At 43.1% G+C, this 14,073-nt stretch overlaps 1 protein-coding gene across 5 annotated transcripts in view; it reads left to right on the top strand.

Moving 5' to 3' along the window:
* cyth1b (cytohesin 1b) overlaps positions 1–6,556 on the top strand; it is a 51,131-nt gene extending 44,575 nt beyond the window's left edge. For 4 of the 5 annotated variants that reach the window (XM_029250187.1, XM_029250186.1, XM_018736431.2 and 1 more), the window contains exons 6-13: positions 144–224; positions 511–623; positions 1,796–1,944; positions 2,145–2,257; positions 5,338–5,416; positions 5,567–5,638; positions 5,902–6,056; positions 6,469–6,556. In XM_029250187.1, the coding sequence (XP_029106020.1) occupies positions 144–224; positions 511–623; positions 1,796–1,944; positions 2,145–2,257; positions 5,338–5,416; positions 5,567–5,638; positions 5,902–6,056; positions 6,469–6,547 (841 nt within the window). In that variant the 3' untranslated portion in view covers positions 6,548–6,556. The remainder of the gene's footprint in view (positions 1–143; positions 225–510; positions 624–1,795; positions 1,945–2,144; positions 2,258–5,337; positions 5,417–5,566; positions 5,639–5,901; positions 6,057–6,468) is intronic. The other variant, XM_029250185.1, reaches the window with a different exon arrangement.
* The last annotated feature ends 7,517 nt before the right edge of the window (positions 6,557–14,073 follow it).

Raw genomic sequence — 14,073 nt, 5'->3', positions numbered from 1 at the left:
TTTGCTGCAGGCACAATATCAACTGTGGTTCAGATATGTTCAGCAAGAGTTCAGAGAGAACAGGAGCACTATGGGAAAGAGAACTATGTTGGGTCAATGATTCTTGGTATCTTGCTAACTCATCCCTCTTATTTGCGTTGCAGGGACGAGTTCAACATAAAGGTCCTGCACTCTTTCGTAGAGCTGCACGAGTTCACAGATCTGAACCTAGTCCAAGCCCTCCGGTAAGATCACAAGGAAGTGCGCTGGCTGGATGGTTTGGACCATCAGGAAATGAGCAGATGGAAGCAAACGTTTAACCTGTCCACGAACGATCTTGATTTTGGTTTATGTCCCGGAGTTCCGAAGCAGAACAGTAAACATCAAAAGTCTAAGCGTTACAGCAAAACGAGTGCAAAGTTCTCTTTGAGGTTTATTTAATCTCTCTAACCTTCATATACAAACGTTGCTCGCTCGCTGCTGTGATTCCTGTAAATTTGCAAAGCTGCTTTGCTGGCACTGTCTGCGCAGGCAGTTCCTGTGGAGCTTTCGGCTACCGGGCGAAGCGCAGAAAATCGACCGTATGATGGAGGCCTTTGCCCAGCGCTACTGCCAGTGTAACCCTGGAGTCTTTCAGTCCACAGGGTATGTCTACGTGTGCGCGTTTGCGCGAAGAGCATGATGTTTAGTGGCCAGAGCCTCATCTTGTTTTGAGCAGAACTCCCAATGAATGATGACAGGTTGGTGAAGGTGTGCACTTAGAGACTTTGTACCTACATTTTTGAAGGGTGTCGCACTTCTGCTAAACATTGCTCACAAGTGATAATGTGAATCAGTGTTTTGTATGGTATATTTTACCATGCTATACATTACACTAATTCAGAATGCCAGCTCTATGCACTGGAGGCCCAGGAACCTGGCACCAAGCGGGTTGAACCGGTGAATTATTGATGTGCTCCCTGATGATGTGGCCGTGTTAAAGTATAAAGTGAAGCTGCATCAGCCTCGCGCCCCCCTCCCTCACTCTGTTTCACTCATTCGCTGTTTACTCACACACAGATTCAGCGGAAACACCCCCCCCGCCACACATGAACACCGATACTCGCCAGCTGCCCACTACTCTCTCGCACACGAACATCACTCAACTTTCAATCATTCAGTGATTCAGTGCTCACTCTCTCTCTCACACACACACACACACACACACACACACACACACACACAGAGTCACTCAGTAATAGCTGCACTCTGCCTGTCGCTCCAGTTGCCATCCTCTCAGCCTTGGTTATTGTCATTCATTTTTAAACGGCGCATTACTGCTAAGCCCCTGCTTGCCCAGAGTGAGAGTCAGAGATCCCAGCAACACAGTGAAGAACCTGAACCCCAATCGCCTTTGCTTCTAAATGTGGAACCTGAGATTTGACTTGCTGGGAAGGGCTTTTATATACCGTATGAAGGGGCCTGGTCTCGAGTTGTACCTGCAGCTGAGTTTTAATTCACTTGTTGACTGTCACACCTGCATGCAACACTACATGTTACAGCACATTTATTCATTTAGCTGATGCTTTTCTCCAAACTGACTTACCGTGTTAGGTACCTATAATTATAGGTACCTATCTACACAGCTGGGCAATTTTACTGGAGCAATTTAGGGTAAGCACCTTGCACAAGGGTACTACAGCTGGAAATGGGATTTGAACGTGTGACACTGGGATACAAAAGGTAGCAGCTGTAACCACTACGCTACCAGCTGTGCGATTTACCGTCAGGCCTCTATCCCAGTCTGAACTCATGCCTTCGATTCACTTTCTCTCAGACACCTGCTATGTGCTGTCCTTCGCCATCATCATGCTCAACACCAGCCTTCACAACCCCAACGTGAAGGACAAGCCTACTGTGGAGCGCTTCATTGCCATGAATCGCGGCATCAATGACGGCGGCGATCTGCCGGAGGAGCTCCTACGGGTCAGCGTCCCTGCCCCGGCTAATCAGTTTAAAGGGCTTCACTGGCCTGAACATCTGCAAAGTCTTCATGAATGATAAAGAGCAAATGAGAAGAATGTGTGATGAGATGAACAGTCTCACACTGCTCCCTTCTGCGCTTTGCTTGCCTTTGTCTGGTTCCTTTTGTTCACATTCTGCTCTCTGACCCCACCTGTTTGCAGAACCTGTACGAGAGCATCAAGAACGAACCCTTCAAGATCCCAGAGGATGACGGCAACGATCTCACTCACACCTTCTTCAACCCGGACCGTGAGGGCTGGCTCCTCAAACTGGGTGAGTATGTGGGGAGGGAGAGGGGGCGGGGGAGCGGTGAAGGGATTACCCTATGTTGCCCTACCTTCCTCTACGGTGGGAAGAATGGAGGCAGTATCTGCTACAACGCAACATCAGCATCAAGTAAGAGGAAGAAGCGGAGCAAAATGTCAACCCGAGAGGACGTTCAAAGAAAGCATTCAGGCAGAAGAACATTTCAAAACCCCATGACTAAGCTCTAAATAAAAACAGCAGGATGATATGACCTTACGCCACTTTGATTGTTCTGGTTAGAACCACAGCCTAAGATATGCGATCAGCCTTCTGTTATATCACTGCTGCGTCTCTGCGACTCAGTGCTGGAGAACAGTGTCAGCAGAAAAGGCCAGAATGTGCTGCCCACACAGTCACGCAAACCCTTCAGCTTGGGGAATGCAGACCTTTGGCATCTAGTCAGGATGTACTTCATAAAACAGGAAGCCTGGCTAATTTGTCAGTTGGGCATTTTTGTGACCAAAGTCAGCCGTCTTTCTCCTGTTCCACCCAGCTGATGTCACTGAGTCATCTGGACATATTTTCTCACCAGTGGTGGACAGAAAGAAAGACCACAATGACCGATAAGCCGAGCTAGCTCAAAGTTACAACCACAACGGCTTTATTACATAACCTTCTCCAAAACATGCTTGGTTTTAAGTAGCTTTTGCAAGCACATACCAAACCGCTATATTTTTTTCATTCCTGGACACATTTTGTCATGTACTATGAGCCAAATGTTCTGACTGGACAGTTCAGTGGAGATGTTCAGCTCCACCGTTTCATGCTTTTTCTCCCAGCTCAGTGCCTGCAGTGGGTACGGAACTATAAGTTCTGTTCAGAATGTAATCTTTGAAAACAAAGAGTTCAGTGTCTGAATGTGATGCTGGTCAGGGGATGCTGAATGTGACCCGCTGTAGTACGCAGCAGGCCAAAGAAGGGCTAAGTAAGCTATACCAGTGGACCCTGAGGGAGGGGGAAGTTGTTGGGACACAGCCTGCTTCCACCCCTCAATCCCCACCCGCTGGGCAGCCCTTCATCAGGGCCAAAGAGAAGGTACCCTCCCAATGTGGCAATGGAGAATCACACCACACAATTGGCCTTCTGTTGCTTCTCAGTGGCTCGCTGGTCACATTGCAGTTAGAGGAGCCACATACACTGCACCACTGGAACATCTCTCATCTGTGACCTTAGGAAGTGTGAACACACCAGTTACCGCCAAACCCCACTTTACTCCCTAGATTCGCAGAACTGTGATCTGCTGCAAACCCAATAACCAGTAATAACTAGCCTGTTAGAGACCACTACTCTGGGATGAACTCTGTGTTTGATGCAATGCATTGTGGTAGTTGAAGCCCTTCTTCATGGACTTGAGCTCCATCTAGTGATGAGGTTGGGGAGGGTCCTGCACTCGTTCTTCATTAGCTGGTTTTAGTGATGTACCGTATCTCTCAAGGCCGGTCGCCCCTCTGGGGTAGATACTATAAAATGTTGCACCAAAATTTGTCCTTATTTGGTGCTCAGTGTACGATTTCTTCTGAGTTTTAATTTTGTTTTGTATTCTTTCTCATTTGTTTGTTTGTTTGTTTCCATGATTTTGGCTGTTGTCTTTCTCCAGGAGGTATGTACGCTCACTTATTCCCCAGTAGCCCATAGCAGTGTTCCTGGGTGCTTTCTGGTGTCCTGCAGTGCTTCCATCTGTTGTTGTTTGTTTTTTGTTTTAAGCAAAAAGGACGTTGTTTATCGTTTGGTTAATCCTAGTTTTGTCTAGCTCTCATTTTTCTTGGAGCCGGTGGTGTCTGTCTGCGTGCTGCTTCTTTGTTGTGCTTGCAAGTAGTGGAGAGCGGAGGTCTGGTTATCTCTTGGCCATGGTCTTCAGCCGGATGAGTGCGGACTTTGGGAGATGCAGTACTCTCTTCATAGCCCATACACCCCCCAACAAGACCTGATGTGTTAGGTTCTCAAATGAACCAGCAGACAGAGTTGGACACGCAGGACAAACTGTCTGTCCTCTCTGGGGCTTGGAAGAGAAGGCTCCACTGCATCGATGCCAAAGCGGCTGAAGCTCTGCTCTGATTCATGCTTCAGAGGAACGAGGTGGCAGAGGATGAGTCCCAGTACTGGACTGTCATGGAGAGCAGCCAGGGTGTTAGTGTATGTGTGTGTGTGTGTGTGTGTGTGTGTGTGTGTGTGTGTGTAAGGTTCCTCTCTATTCCAGTCCAGCGCTGTTGACCTGAATGACTCCCCCTCCAACTGATAATTAACCCTGAACCTTCAACCCAATCATCAGTTAGCTCTCTGGAGAAGTCCGCGATTCCGCCTCATCACCGCCCGAGTCTCTGCTTTGTGTGTCTTCCATTACATCACCGCTGAGGGTGCTGTTGATTTATCCCATGGGTTCTGGGATGAAAGTGGCCGCAACTGACTTGCCCCTCTCCTTTTGTGCTCTCATGTTGGGTTCCAGTACTCTATGGTATCGGTCCAGTCAGAATAGTCTATACAGTGCTGGCAACTTGGAGGAATCCATTGCTAGAAATGTATGCACTTGTGGGTGCTGGTTTTCAGTTTGATGCCACAACATTCTTCATACATGTAAACACACCTCCAGCACACACAACTCCAAAGCATGTCAGAGAACGGCAGTAGTTCTCTCAGGAGTGTGTGTTCTATGATATAAGAAGAGAGAGCGAATGGCTGATTAAACAGCCATAGATTTTCTGGTACGTTTTTGGGGACGACTACTGTAACTGTAAAGTACTGCACGTTAATGTAGAAGATGGTGGTTTCAGCAGGTGATGTTTTCCTCCCAGTGTTTACTCATATCAGAATGTTCCTAACAAATGAACTCAGGATTTGATATTTGTGTGTGTGTAACTAGCATTTGAGGGTGCTGCACTGTCACACTGGACTTGGGGCCTATTCTGCAGCAGCACCTCTTTGTCAACCTGTCTGTCCACGGGTCTGTCTGCTGCCCTCATCCTGCTCTGCTGCTCTGTGCTTTCAGCGGGTGCAGTTTATTAACCCTCCGTCAGCCCCTCAGCTCCTGCTGACCTTTGCCTTTCTGCCTGCAGGAGGACGAGTGAAAACATGGAAAAGGAGATGGTTCATCCTCACAGACAACTGCTTGTATTATTTCGAGTACACCACGGTGAGTAGCAGCCAGCAGTGTCTGAACCTTCACAGAAAGCACTTGTCATGTCACAAATGAGAATCAGATGGTTTTTTTAAAAAAAAAAAAAAAAAAAATGCTTTGCCAAAACTGCTATAAGGCACTCTTTTGGTTCCTCCCAAACCCCAGGACAAAGAGCCCAGGGGGATCATTCCTCTGGAGAACCTAAGCATCCGAGAGGTGGACGACTCCAAGAAGCCAGTGAGTCACTTACCTGTGTCTTCTAAAAGCCTCTTCCAGAATGATGCTTGACCGTTCGTCTCCTTTTCTCCTCTCATCTTCTAAAAACCTTTCAGCAAACTTGTACACTCCTCTGTTCACTCATCATTTCATCAGAACATCTGTCACCTTTGACCTTCTGTTCTCAAAATGGAAGAATGTTGTAGTGAGTGATGAGGACCTGGTGCTGCAAGGTTTCTGCTGTCCTCCAACCAAACGCTCATTCATTGTATCCTGTGCTGCAGAACTGCTTTGAGCTCTTCATCCCCGACAACAAGGACCAGGTGATTAAGGCCTGCAAGACGGAGGCGGATGGCCGTGTGGTGGAGGGCAACCACACCTTTTACCGCATCTCGGCCCCCACTACAGAAGAGAAGGACGAGTGGATCAACAGCATTAAGTGAGAGCCTCTCTATCACTGGATGCTGACGGTTCTTAACATTTACATTTATTAATTCAGAAAACTCTTTTCTCGAAAGCGATGTGCTACTCAAAGCAAAGAGCATTTCACAACCCGCAAAGAGCTTTAGATATGAACACAATTCTGAAAGCAGTCTCTATGTCCTGTATCATTATTTTTGCTCATCCATATTACATGAGTAGCTGCATATGTCTATATCTGCAGGACAGCTTTATTCTTCTTACAGAGCATTTCACATTAGTTTAACTCCCAAGGTTTCAAAGTACAGACACCTGCAAAGTGTAGTACTGACCCCTACTGGACAGAGAGGGCAGAATTTCGGTATAGTGTGCCACGAGTAAGTCTACAATGCAAACATTGTTTTCATCCCCCTGCCTCACCCAAACAACAGAGCGGCCATCAGCAGGGATCCTTTCTACGAGATGCTGGCAGCCCGGAAGAAAAAGGTCTCGTCGGTGAAGAGGCACTAGCCCCCCCTCCCCCTCAAGACTCCGTTATGCCCTCAGCAAGACTCTGTGGCTGGACCTGCTAGTGCTGTCACTGTGGCAGCAGAGGACCTACATCTTTTTAAATGGGACTTTGGCTCAAGGATTTGTGGTTGGGGGGGGTGTGCCACAGGCTCCCCGCAGAACTTATGGACTTATGATGTAGCAGCAGGAACTGGCTTTGAGCCCTGCAGTACCTCCTCTATCAGGACATTGCCCCCACCCTCTGACCCATGCGCTGGGGGTCAGCCTCACTTTCACTGTGTCCTGCCCCCCCGTATTTCTTTAACGTAGAGCTCTGGGCGCTTGCTTTCACTTGCCATTGAAACTGTACAGAGACTCAGACTCTCCCACTCCTCTTTGACTCTTGCACACACTCTTCATGTCAACTCAGCAGGTCTGACTGAATGTGGCTCCCCAACCAAAATTTTTTAACCAAAAAATTGACAGCTTTTTTCTTCAGTGTTTTTTCCTCAGTGCTTTAATATATACAAGTGATGTGCATCTATTTTTTACACAGGATGTTTTATATCCATTTAGGGAGAGGGGTGAAGGATATGTTTCACCCCTCTGTGACTCGGTTCCTGTTTTTGTAGATCTGATCTTTGTCTGATCACCAAGGTAGGTTGTACTGAAGTTGCCTTGCAGTGAAAGTGCTGACACTGGTAAAACACAGACCAGTATATCATAAGCTGTGTGTCCCAGGAAGGAATGGGGAAACTACCAGGTTTTGAATTCATTTTGAACACAAGACGTACCTTATGTCCTGTACCTTACCATTTTCCATTTGTGTCATATTCCTCTTTTCATGCCCACTTCTTGCAGTCACTTGTAGTTACCTGGGGCTTGTGCAACTTGGCAGAACGTCAGGTGGTTGAAAAGGGTCATCCACAATCGCGTAGGTGATCAAGGTCAGGTATCAGGGCCAAGAGAAAGTGTGGTGGACATGGATAATCTGGAAGAAGGAAGGTGAAATGGCAATTTAGGGAAAGAATCTTAAGTCCGGAATGGGTGCAAATGAAAGGTCCAAGTGTGACACCCTTTTGAGTGTCTTAGCTGGGTGTGTGGTCCTACTGTTCTCAGAAGTGGGCCATGAAGGTCTGCCACTGAAATGTGGAAGCAACAGGTGTAAGTGGACTGGCCCAGCTGGAGTCTGTCAGATTCTATAAAAAGGCCTCTTTTCCAGCAGTTAGCCTCATTGTTCAGCGCTTAAGTGCATTACTCTCACTGTCAGTCTTCTAGTGTTTCTTTGTGACTCAAGCAGCACACAAGAGAGGATGATGCGAGAGGATGATGCTCTTCTCACTCTTTGCTGGTATGAAAACATACCTGTTGATTTGCTGTCAGGTTGACTTTGAATTCAGAATAGGATGCGCTGTGTGTGTTTTCTACATAAAAGTGATGGAGGTGTTCACGTGACTAGGGACTAACAGCAGAGACAAGGACAAGTGAAGAACGCACACGTAGAAACCAAAACTTAGATTAGTAGATGAGGCTGTGGAATTTAAAAAGTGACCATTAGAACAGCCCAAAAAGAAAGGATGGATGAGGTGTGTCTGATCCTCAGGGTGCTCATGTATTGATTAGTGGAAAAGGCTGTCATGCCCCATTGGTAGATAAATAATGGTTCAGTTCCTTTCCAAAGGTACATATACCCTGCTTCAGTTTACATTTACATTTATTCATTTAGCAGACGCTTTTCTCCAAAGCGACATACATCCCATTGAAAATACAAATTTGTGCATTACATTAGGAGAACAAGACATAGCTGCAGACATGTGATTAAGTAAACCTAGTTTGTTACTTTCCACTTGATGCACCGATGTTCATCGCTCAAGTAGGTGCATAAAACGCAGGATAGATGAAACCTGATAACCTTCCTACAAATTTTTAAAGGTTTTAAAAGTTTAAAATAAGCAGCTCCTTTGGAATTTATGGCAGTTTTCCTTTGTTCAGAAAAGCAGGTCCCCTCCATCTTGATTCTTGGTTAGATTGTTTAATTTCTAAAACAGTTTAGTTTTATCACAGGTATTCTGGTGCATTGATTACTGAGAAAGCTGGAGCAATTAAACTATCTTAAGTTACTATGAACAGTATTAGTATATTTATCAAGGCTGTATATAATTAAATGTATAAGTTTCTGTCTATTTTATATGTTTACGATATAAGTTTGTGTAGAATATATTAAGTCAAGAGTGCCAGTTATTTTTGTTGGTTTTGTTTTCATTGTTTTGATTTGAAACTTCTACCATTGCCTTGTAATCTAGTGCTGATAAAGAGAATAAAATTAATTTGAAAAGCCTTGAATGATTGACAATCTACCAATTTTAGACCATGGTGTCATCATTTAAAAAAAAACTTTATATTTCATACACGTACTTTCTAAGAACACGAAACTACATTCACACCATTACGCACACAATGGAAAATTTAGCAGCCTCTTCAGAGACGTCAACTTCGTAAACCAACTTGCTGTTTTTGATCCTGTGGTTAACTAAAAATATACTCAATGGGGCCATTATGTTCTTCCCCCAGCCACAACGCTACATCACTACTGAGAGTTTGCAAATTAGGAACCAAAATTTTAATCCAAAAGTTTGTGAATGAAGGCCAACATCCACTGGAGATCAGGTAAGTTGAACTAGATAGACTCAGTGGTCACGGCTGGACATGTAACCATCCCTGTATAGTTCAGCCAAGGGACGAAGAAAGCAGCATTCCTCTTCAGTGTAGAGACTAAGGGTGAGGTCTAAGCATCAACCAACACCTTGCTTTCATGTTGGTGATTTTATGATTAATAGCAATAAACAGAAGCTTCCCACTGGGGTGGAAGTAAAGGGTTGAAGATAGTTTAAATTTGATCAGTTAAAACCTATTACTTGCAAAGTATATGCATATATAGATATAGTACCAATGTGGTAAGCGACTGAAAAGCAACAAATTGAAACCTACTTATGATTGGTGTAAAGTACATACTGTAGCCAGAAGGGGGCAATAAAAGAATTTCTCTAAAAAGACTCATCAGACTCAAAACAGAGGACTCACTCTAAGGACATGTGAGGGGGGAAAGAGGAATGTAGGCCAAAGTAATTACAAAATTCTTTCACCATATGCTTTGTATTACTGTCAAAATACACAACCCTGTCATTCTAGAGGGATAAAGAAATGAGTACAGAATAATTCGATCTGACATGTTCACAGTTAGGCAAACCCCAGTCAAGCTCGATGACAAACGACAAAGCAATCTGTTGTCTGACTATGCAAACTGCTGCCTTCCAGAATATCTGTATCACTCAGATCCCCAAGCAACTGCTCACATTTCTGGTAAGCTGGAAATCACACAATCCACAGGAGTCATTAACACCTCCAACGTAACTGTAAATAACTGTAAACCACCTCGTCTGTGTTTACAATAGTGTGAGGTGAAACAGATGTTAAAAAGACAAGTACAGTACATAAATGCTTGGTATTCAAATACACCAATTTTTGCCACAATAAAAGTGCACTGCAGTATTCACTGCTTGAATGCTACAAGATGGTACTTGGCTCAGGATGGTTCCATCTAGTTGCTTGATTATCATAACTGTCCTGCTGTTGTCAATGGTTTACCTTAATCTGATTATAAAAACAAATAACTTTTGTTTTTCAGCTTATATTTCACCTTTGCGTGGATGTGTCATTTCCTCAACATATACACACACATCTCTGGTAAATAGAAAGTACAAATTTGAAAAATTTGTATCTATTTCCACTCCAACTTCATTTAGTATTTAGAAAGTACCAAAACACCTCCAACATATCAAAAATCAGAAGTCCATAACCTTGCATCAAACGATAAAACAATCCTTAAACTCCATTCTCTCATTAAAATGACAGCTATGTAACACTAAACAACTAGCTTTCATTTGACATTTTATAAAACCAGAGGACATAAAACATTAAAACAATAATCCCAAAAACATCCACCACCCTGCCAACTAAATTCTACATCTCAGCTCTACATTTTATCAAGTCTGTCAGCTCCAAGTACTTTCTGTAGAGCAAAAATATACAACATTTCTCTCCAGGGTTTGTCAGACAATTCAAACTGGCCGAATTTGACTGGGAAGCCTTCTTTACTTTGGTTTGTTTCCATTATGTGACACTAAAAGTCTTAAACTATACAAACCTGTTTATATACATGAGAGGCCTATGCTGTGACCCCCCCCCCCCCTTTCTGGTGCTCATACAAACTACATTCTTTTGGACTGTGTAACACAGCAAACTTTCAAAAAAGGCAGAATAAACTGTGGAACACTGGCATGAGATAAAAACGCCGACAAATGACTTAACCGATAACTTAAATATTATGAATCATACCGTTTTTCGACTGAGGTAAATTTATGTTATTATGGCGGGAAACCTGTAAACCCGGGGAACTCATGGCGCCAGTTTTGAAATACTAAATGGCTCTCGAGCGTAATGGCGGTTAGCTCCAGTAGCGCATGACGAGACAGATATTTTATAAAGCAAACGAACAAGTATATTTTCCATTAAAGAGATATGTTAGGTACATAAATGCTAAACCAGTGTTTAAAAAGACTAACTACTAACAAGCTACCATTACTAACTCGTGACACGCTCACAATTTAATTAAAAAACCTATTCGGACATTAAAAAAGCGCCTGTTTCCTTTTTAAATTCTGATTCTCCATTCGTGTATAAAATGCATTTCCTTCATATTCTCTGAGTATTTTATGAAACATGACAGGTCAACGTTAAAACAGTACCTGTGTGTGCTGGAGAACGACGCGAACTCCCCGGCAGTAGACGCCTCCGTCCATGCATGACGGGATTTAGTAGTCGCCGAATATACATTTTTTTTTTTTTTTAAATAAACTTTATTTAATAAAGTTATCAATAAAATACATAACCAAAAACAAACATAAAAAAATCCACAGTCAAACGAACCCAAAAATCATTTTCCTATAGGCTACAGTTGGTCAACAAAATTACTAAACAGCCATTACATAAAATACATTGTCAAGACAGTGACAGAGTCTTTCCCATAACAATCCCCCTTCCTGGCTTCAAAAAATATATAACTGACCCATGTCTTCCCCACATCAACATACCCACAGAAGGACTGTCCCCCAATAGCAGCTCAACCCAAGTCATCATATCATATATATGCATCCTTCAAAACACATAAAATACTTCTAAATTGCAGGATAAAACTTTATCATACCCCTAAAACCAGACAAATAAATACAAAGCGGACATACACATGAGTAGTCATCAATATAAAAGACTAAAAGTGCACAAAATGACCTAATAAAACAAGGCCATTAAAATCAGTAAATAAAATGCTATACAAACAAAACCCACACAAATTAAAAGAATAAGTTAATTAAAAGTGCACAAACCCAAGAACACAAAACTACAGAAATCTGTGAATAAAATACTGTACAAGTAAAAACCACACATTAAACAAATATAAAAGAAAATAAATATACAAAGGGGTAAGATACAAGAAAGTACAATATAATGTTTTAAAAGACTGCAGTTCCATAAAGCAGACATCCATCCTCAGAGCTTCAGACACATTTATCCACGAGGCCTTTCCATCTGCATTTACATTTATATTTATTTATTTAGCAGAAGTTTTTCCCCAAAGCAACTTCCAATGAACTCAATGTTTGTAGTGTTATCAGCCCACACACCTTATCACCATGGTGACTTACACTACGGGTCACTCATCTGTACATAAGCGGAACACAACTCTCTCTGTCAGTCACACTTACATTAATACGTTAATTTATTTTGCCAGATACAACAATTGGGATAAAACTAAAGTCCAGTTAACAAAGGAGGAAGAACGTTACATGCAGACACATAACTACGCGAGTTCAGCTTCTTTCTTTGATGCCGCCATTTTGTGTCGCACAAAAGGTGCGTTTCTGCTCTTGAATTTTGGCGCGAACAAAGCAAACCGTGTGTAAATCGGCTGTAGGAAACTACAGTAGCAGTAAATATATGTTGTGATATTCTTCTGAAATAGCAGAAATTGTTGAGGCTACCAACTTCGAAATTGCAGGTTGAAGTAACATCCATATCGTGATCGTGCTGAAAAAGCGAAAATTTCAACAAACATAAGCATCTCTGGTGGCCTCTGTTCTCGGTAGAGTAAGGAGTAGACATTTACAGATATAATATCGGTGTTCTGAGAAAAGGAGACTTTCTGCATTATGATTATCCACGGAAATCCCCAAGAATCGCATTTCTACACCCAAGTCTCTTCTTCTGTCGATGTAATACATTTATATTTTTCCTCTGAGATGCACGTCACTTTCGGAGAAAAGCATCCGCTAAATGAATAAACGTAAATGGGTCCCTTAATGTTGTAACTAGTGTCTACGTTAGAATGAGTTTGGACTGTTGTGTGTTTTGTATGAGGCAGGAACCAGGATAAGATGCACGAGCCATATGGCACACAGGTACTTGACTGCACTGTAACTCAAGCTCCACGGCCTTATTGATGCCCTATTCCATCAGTTATTGACTTCCGTTTAGTCCAGTACTGTTTGAACCAGCAGTCATCTGGCACAGGTTTCTTTCTGCAACAACTTTCTGGCTAGAAAGTTTGCAGAGGAGAACTGAGGGATGGAGTATGGCTACGTGGACTGTTCCACGTTGTACGCCGAAAGCATCTTCTCCGCCTGGTTGCTCTTCATCCTCTTTCCTTGACCTCCTCAAAGATGTGGAACCACTGGGTCGTCTCCAATTCAGGTCATTGTGGATGACATACTTTTATGCGCTGTATTTATTTAGGTGGATATTCTGCTGAAGCTCTCTAAGTTAATAACCATCCTAAGGGTACAACGGCAATGTCCTCATGTCACAATTTGCAGAACGGTAAACTCCAACATATCTGCTACCTATTCCCTCATCCTGGATGTAATTGTCTCTTTTTTTATCCATAGGCAAGAAGTTTGGTGTAACTTTTGACAGTTCTATAAGTGTTAGTGAGCCAGGGCCAAGAGGTAGAAGCAAAGGATGTGCAGGATGAGGCTCTGGAGCTGGGACACTGGGTCTTGCTGTAAATATGCTAAGGTATTGTGTAAAAGTTATAACAATGCAGCAGAGTATTCTTTTCCCTGCAAAATGCAGGAAATGCAAAGCAAATTCTGAGAACGCTAGTTAAATTCCAGATGACAAAATCAAATGGAAGCAAATACGAGATGGTCCAAAAGGGATGAAATATGTACTTGGTTTGCATTCAACCCAAAAGCAGAAAATTGCTTCTACAGTAAATCAGGTTTAATGTAGCTATTCCCGGAGCATTACAGTGTCTGAGGGCCGTCCTCCTTGCCTGGAAGTCAGGAGGCACAATTCTGCTAATCGTTACCTAGTTCCAAGTTGGGTGTGTTAATTGTAGGGCAGTCCCCACATGACTGTCATTATTGGTTGTTTAAATCACTCACTGCCTGTTACATGTGATGGTAATGCCATAAACTAAAACGGCATATTCC

The sequence above is a fragment of the Scleropages formosus genome, chromosome 3 (assembly GCF_900964775.1).
Source record: "Scleropages formosus chromosome 3, fSclFor1.1, whole genome shotgun sequence".
Classification (NCBI taxonomy): Eukaryota; Metazoa; Chordata; class Actinopteri; order Osteoglossiformes; family Osteoglossidae; genus Scleropages; species Scleropages formosus.
This window is presented reverse-complemented; position numbering and strand designations above follow the sequence as displayed.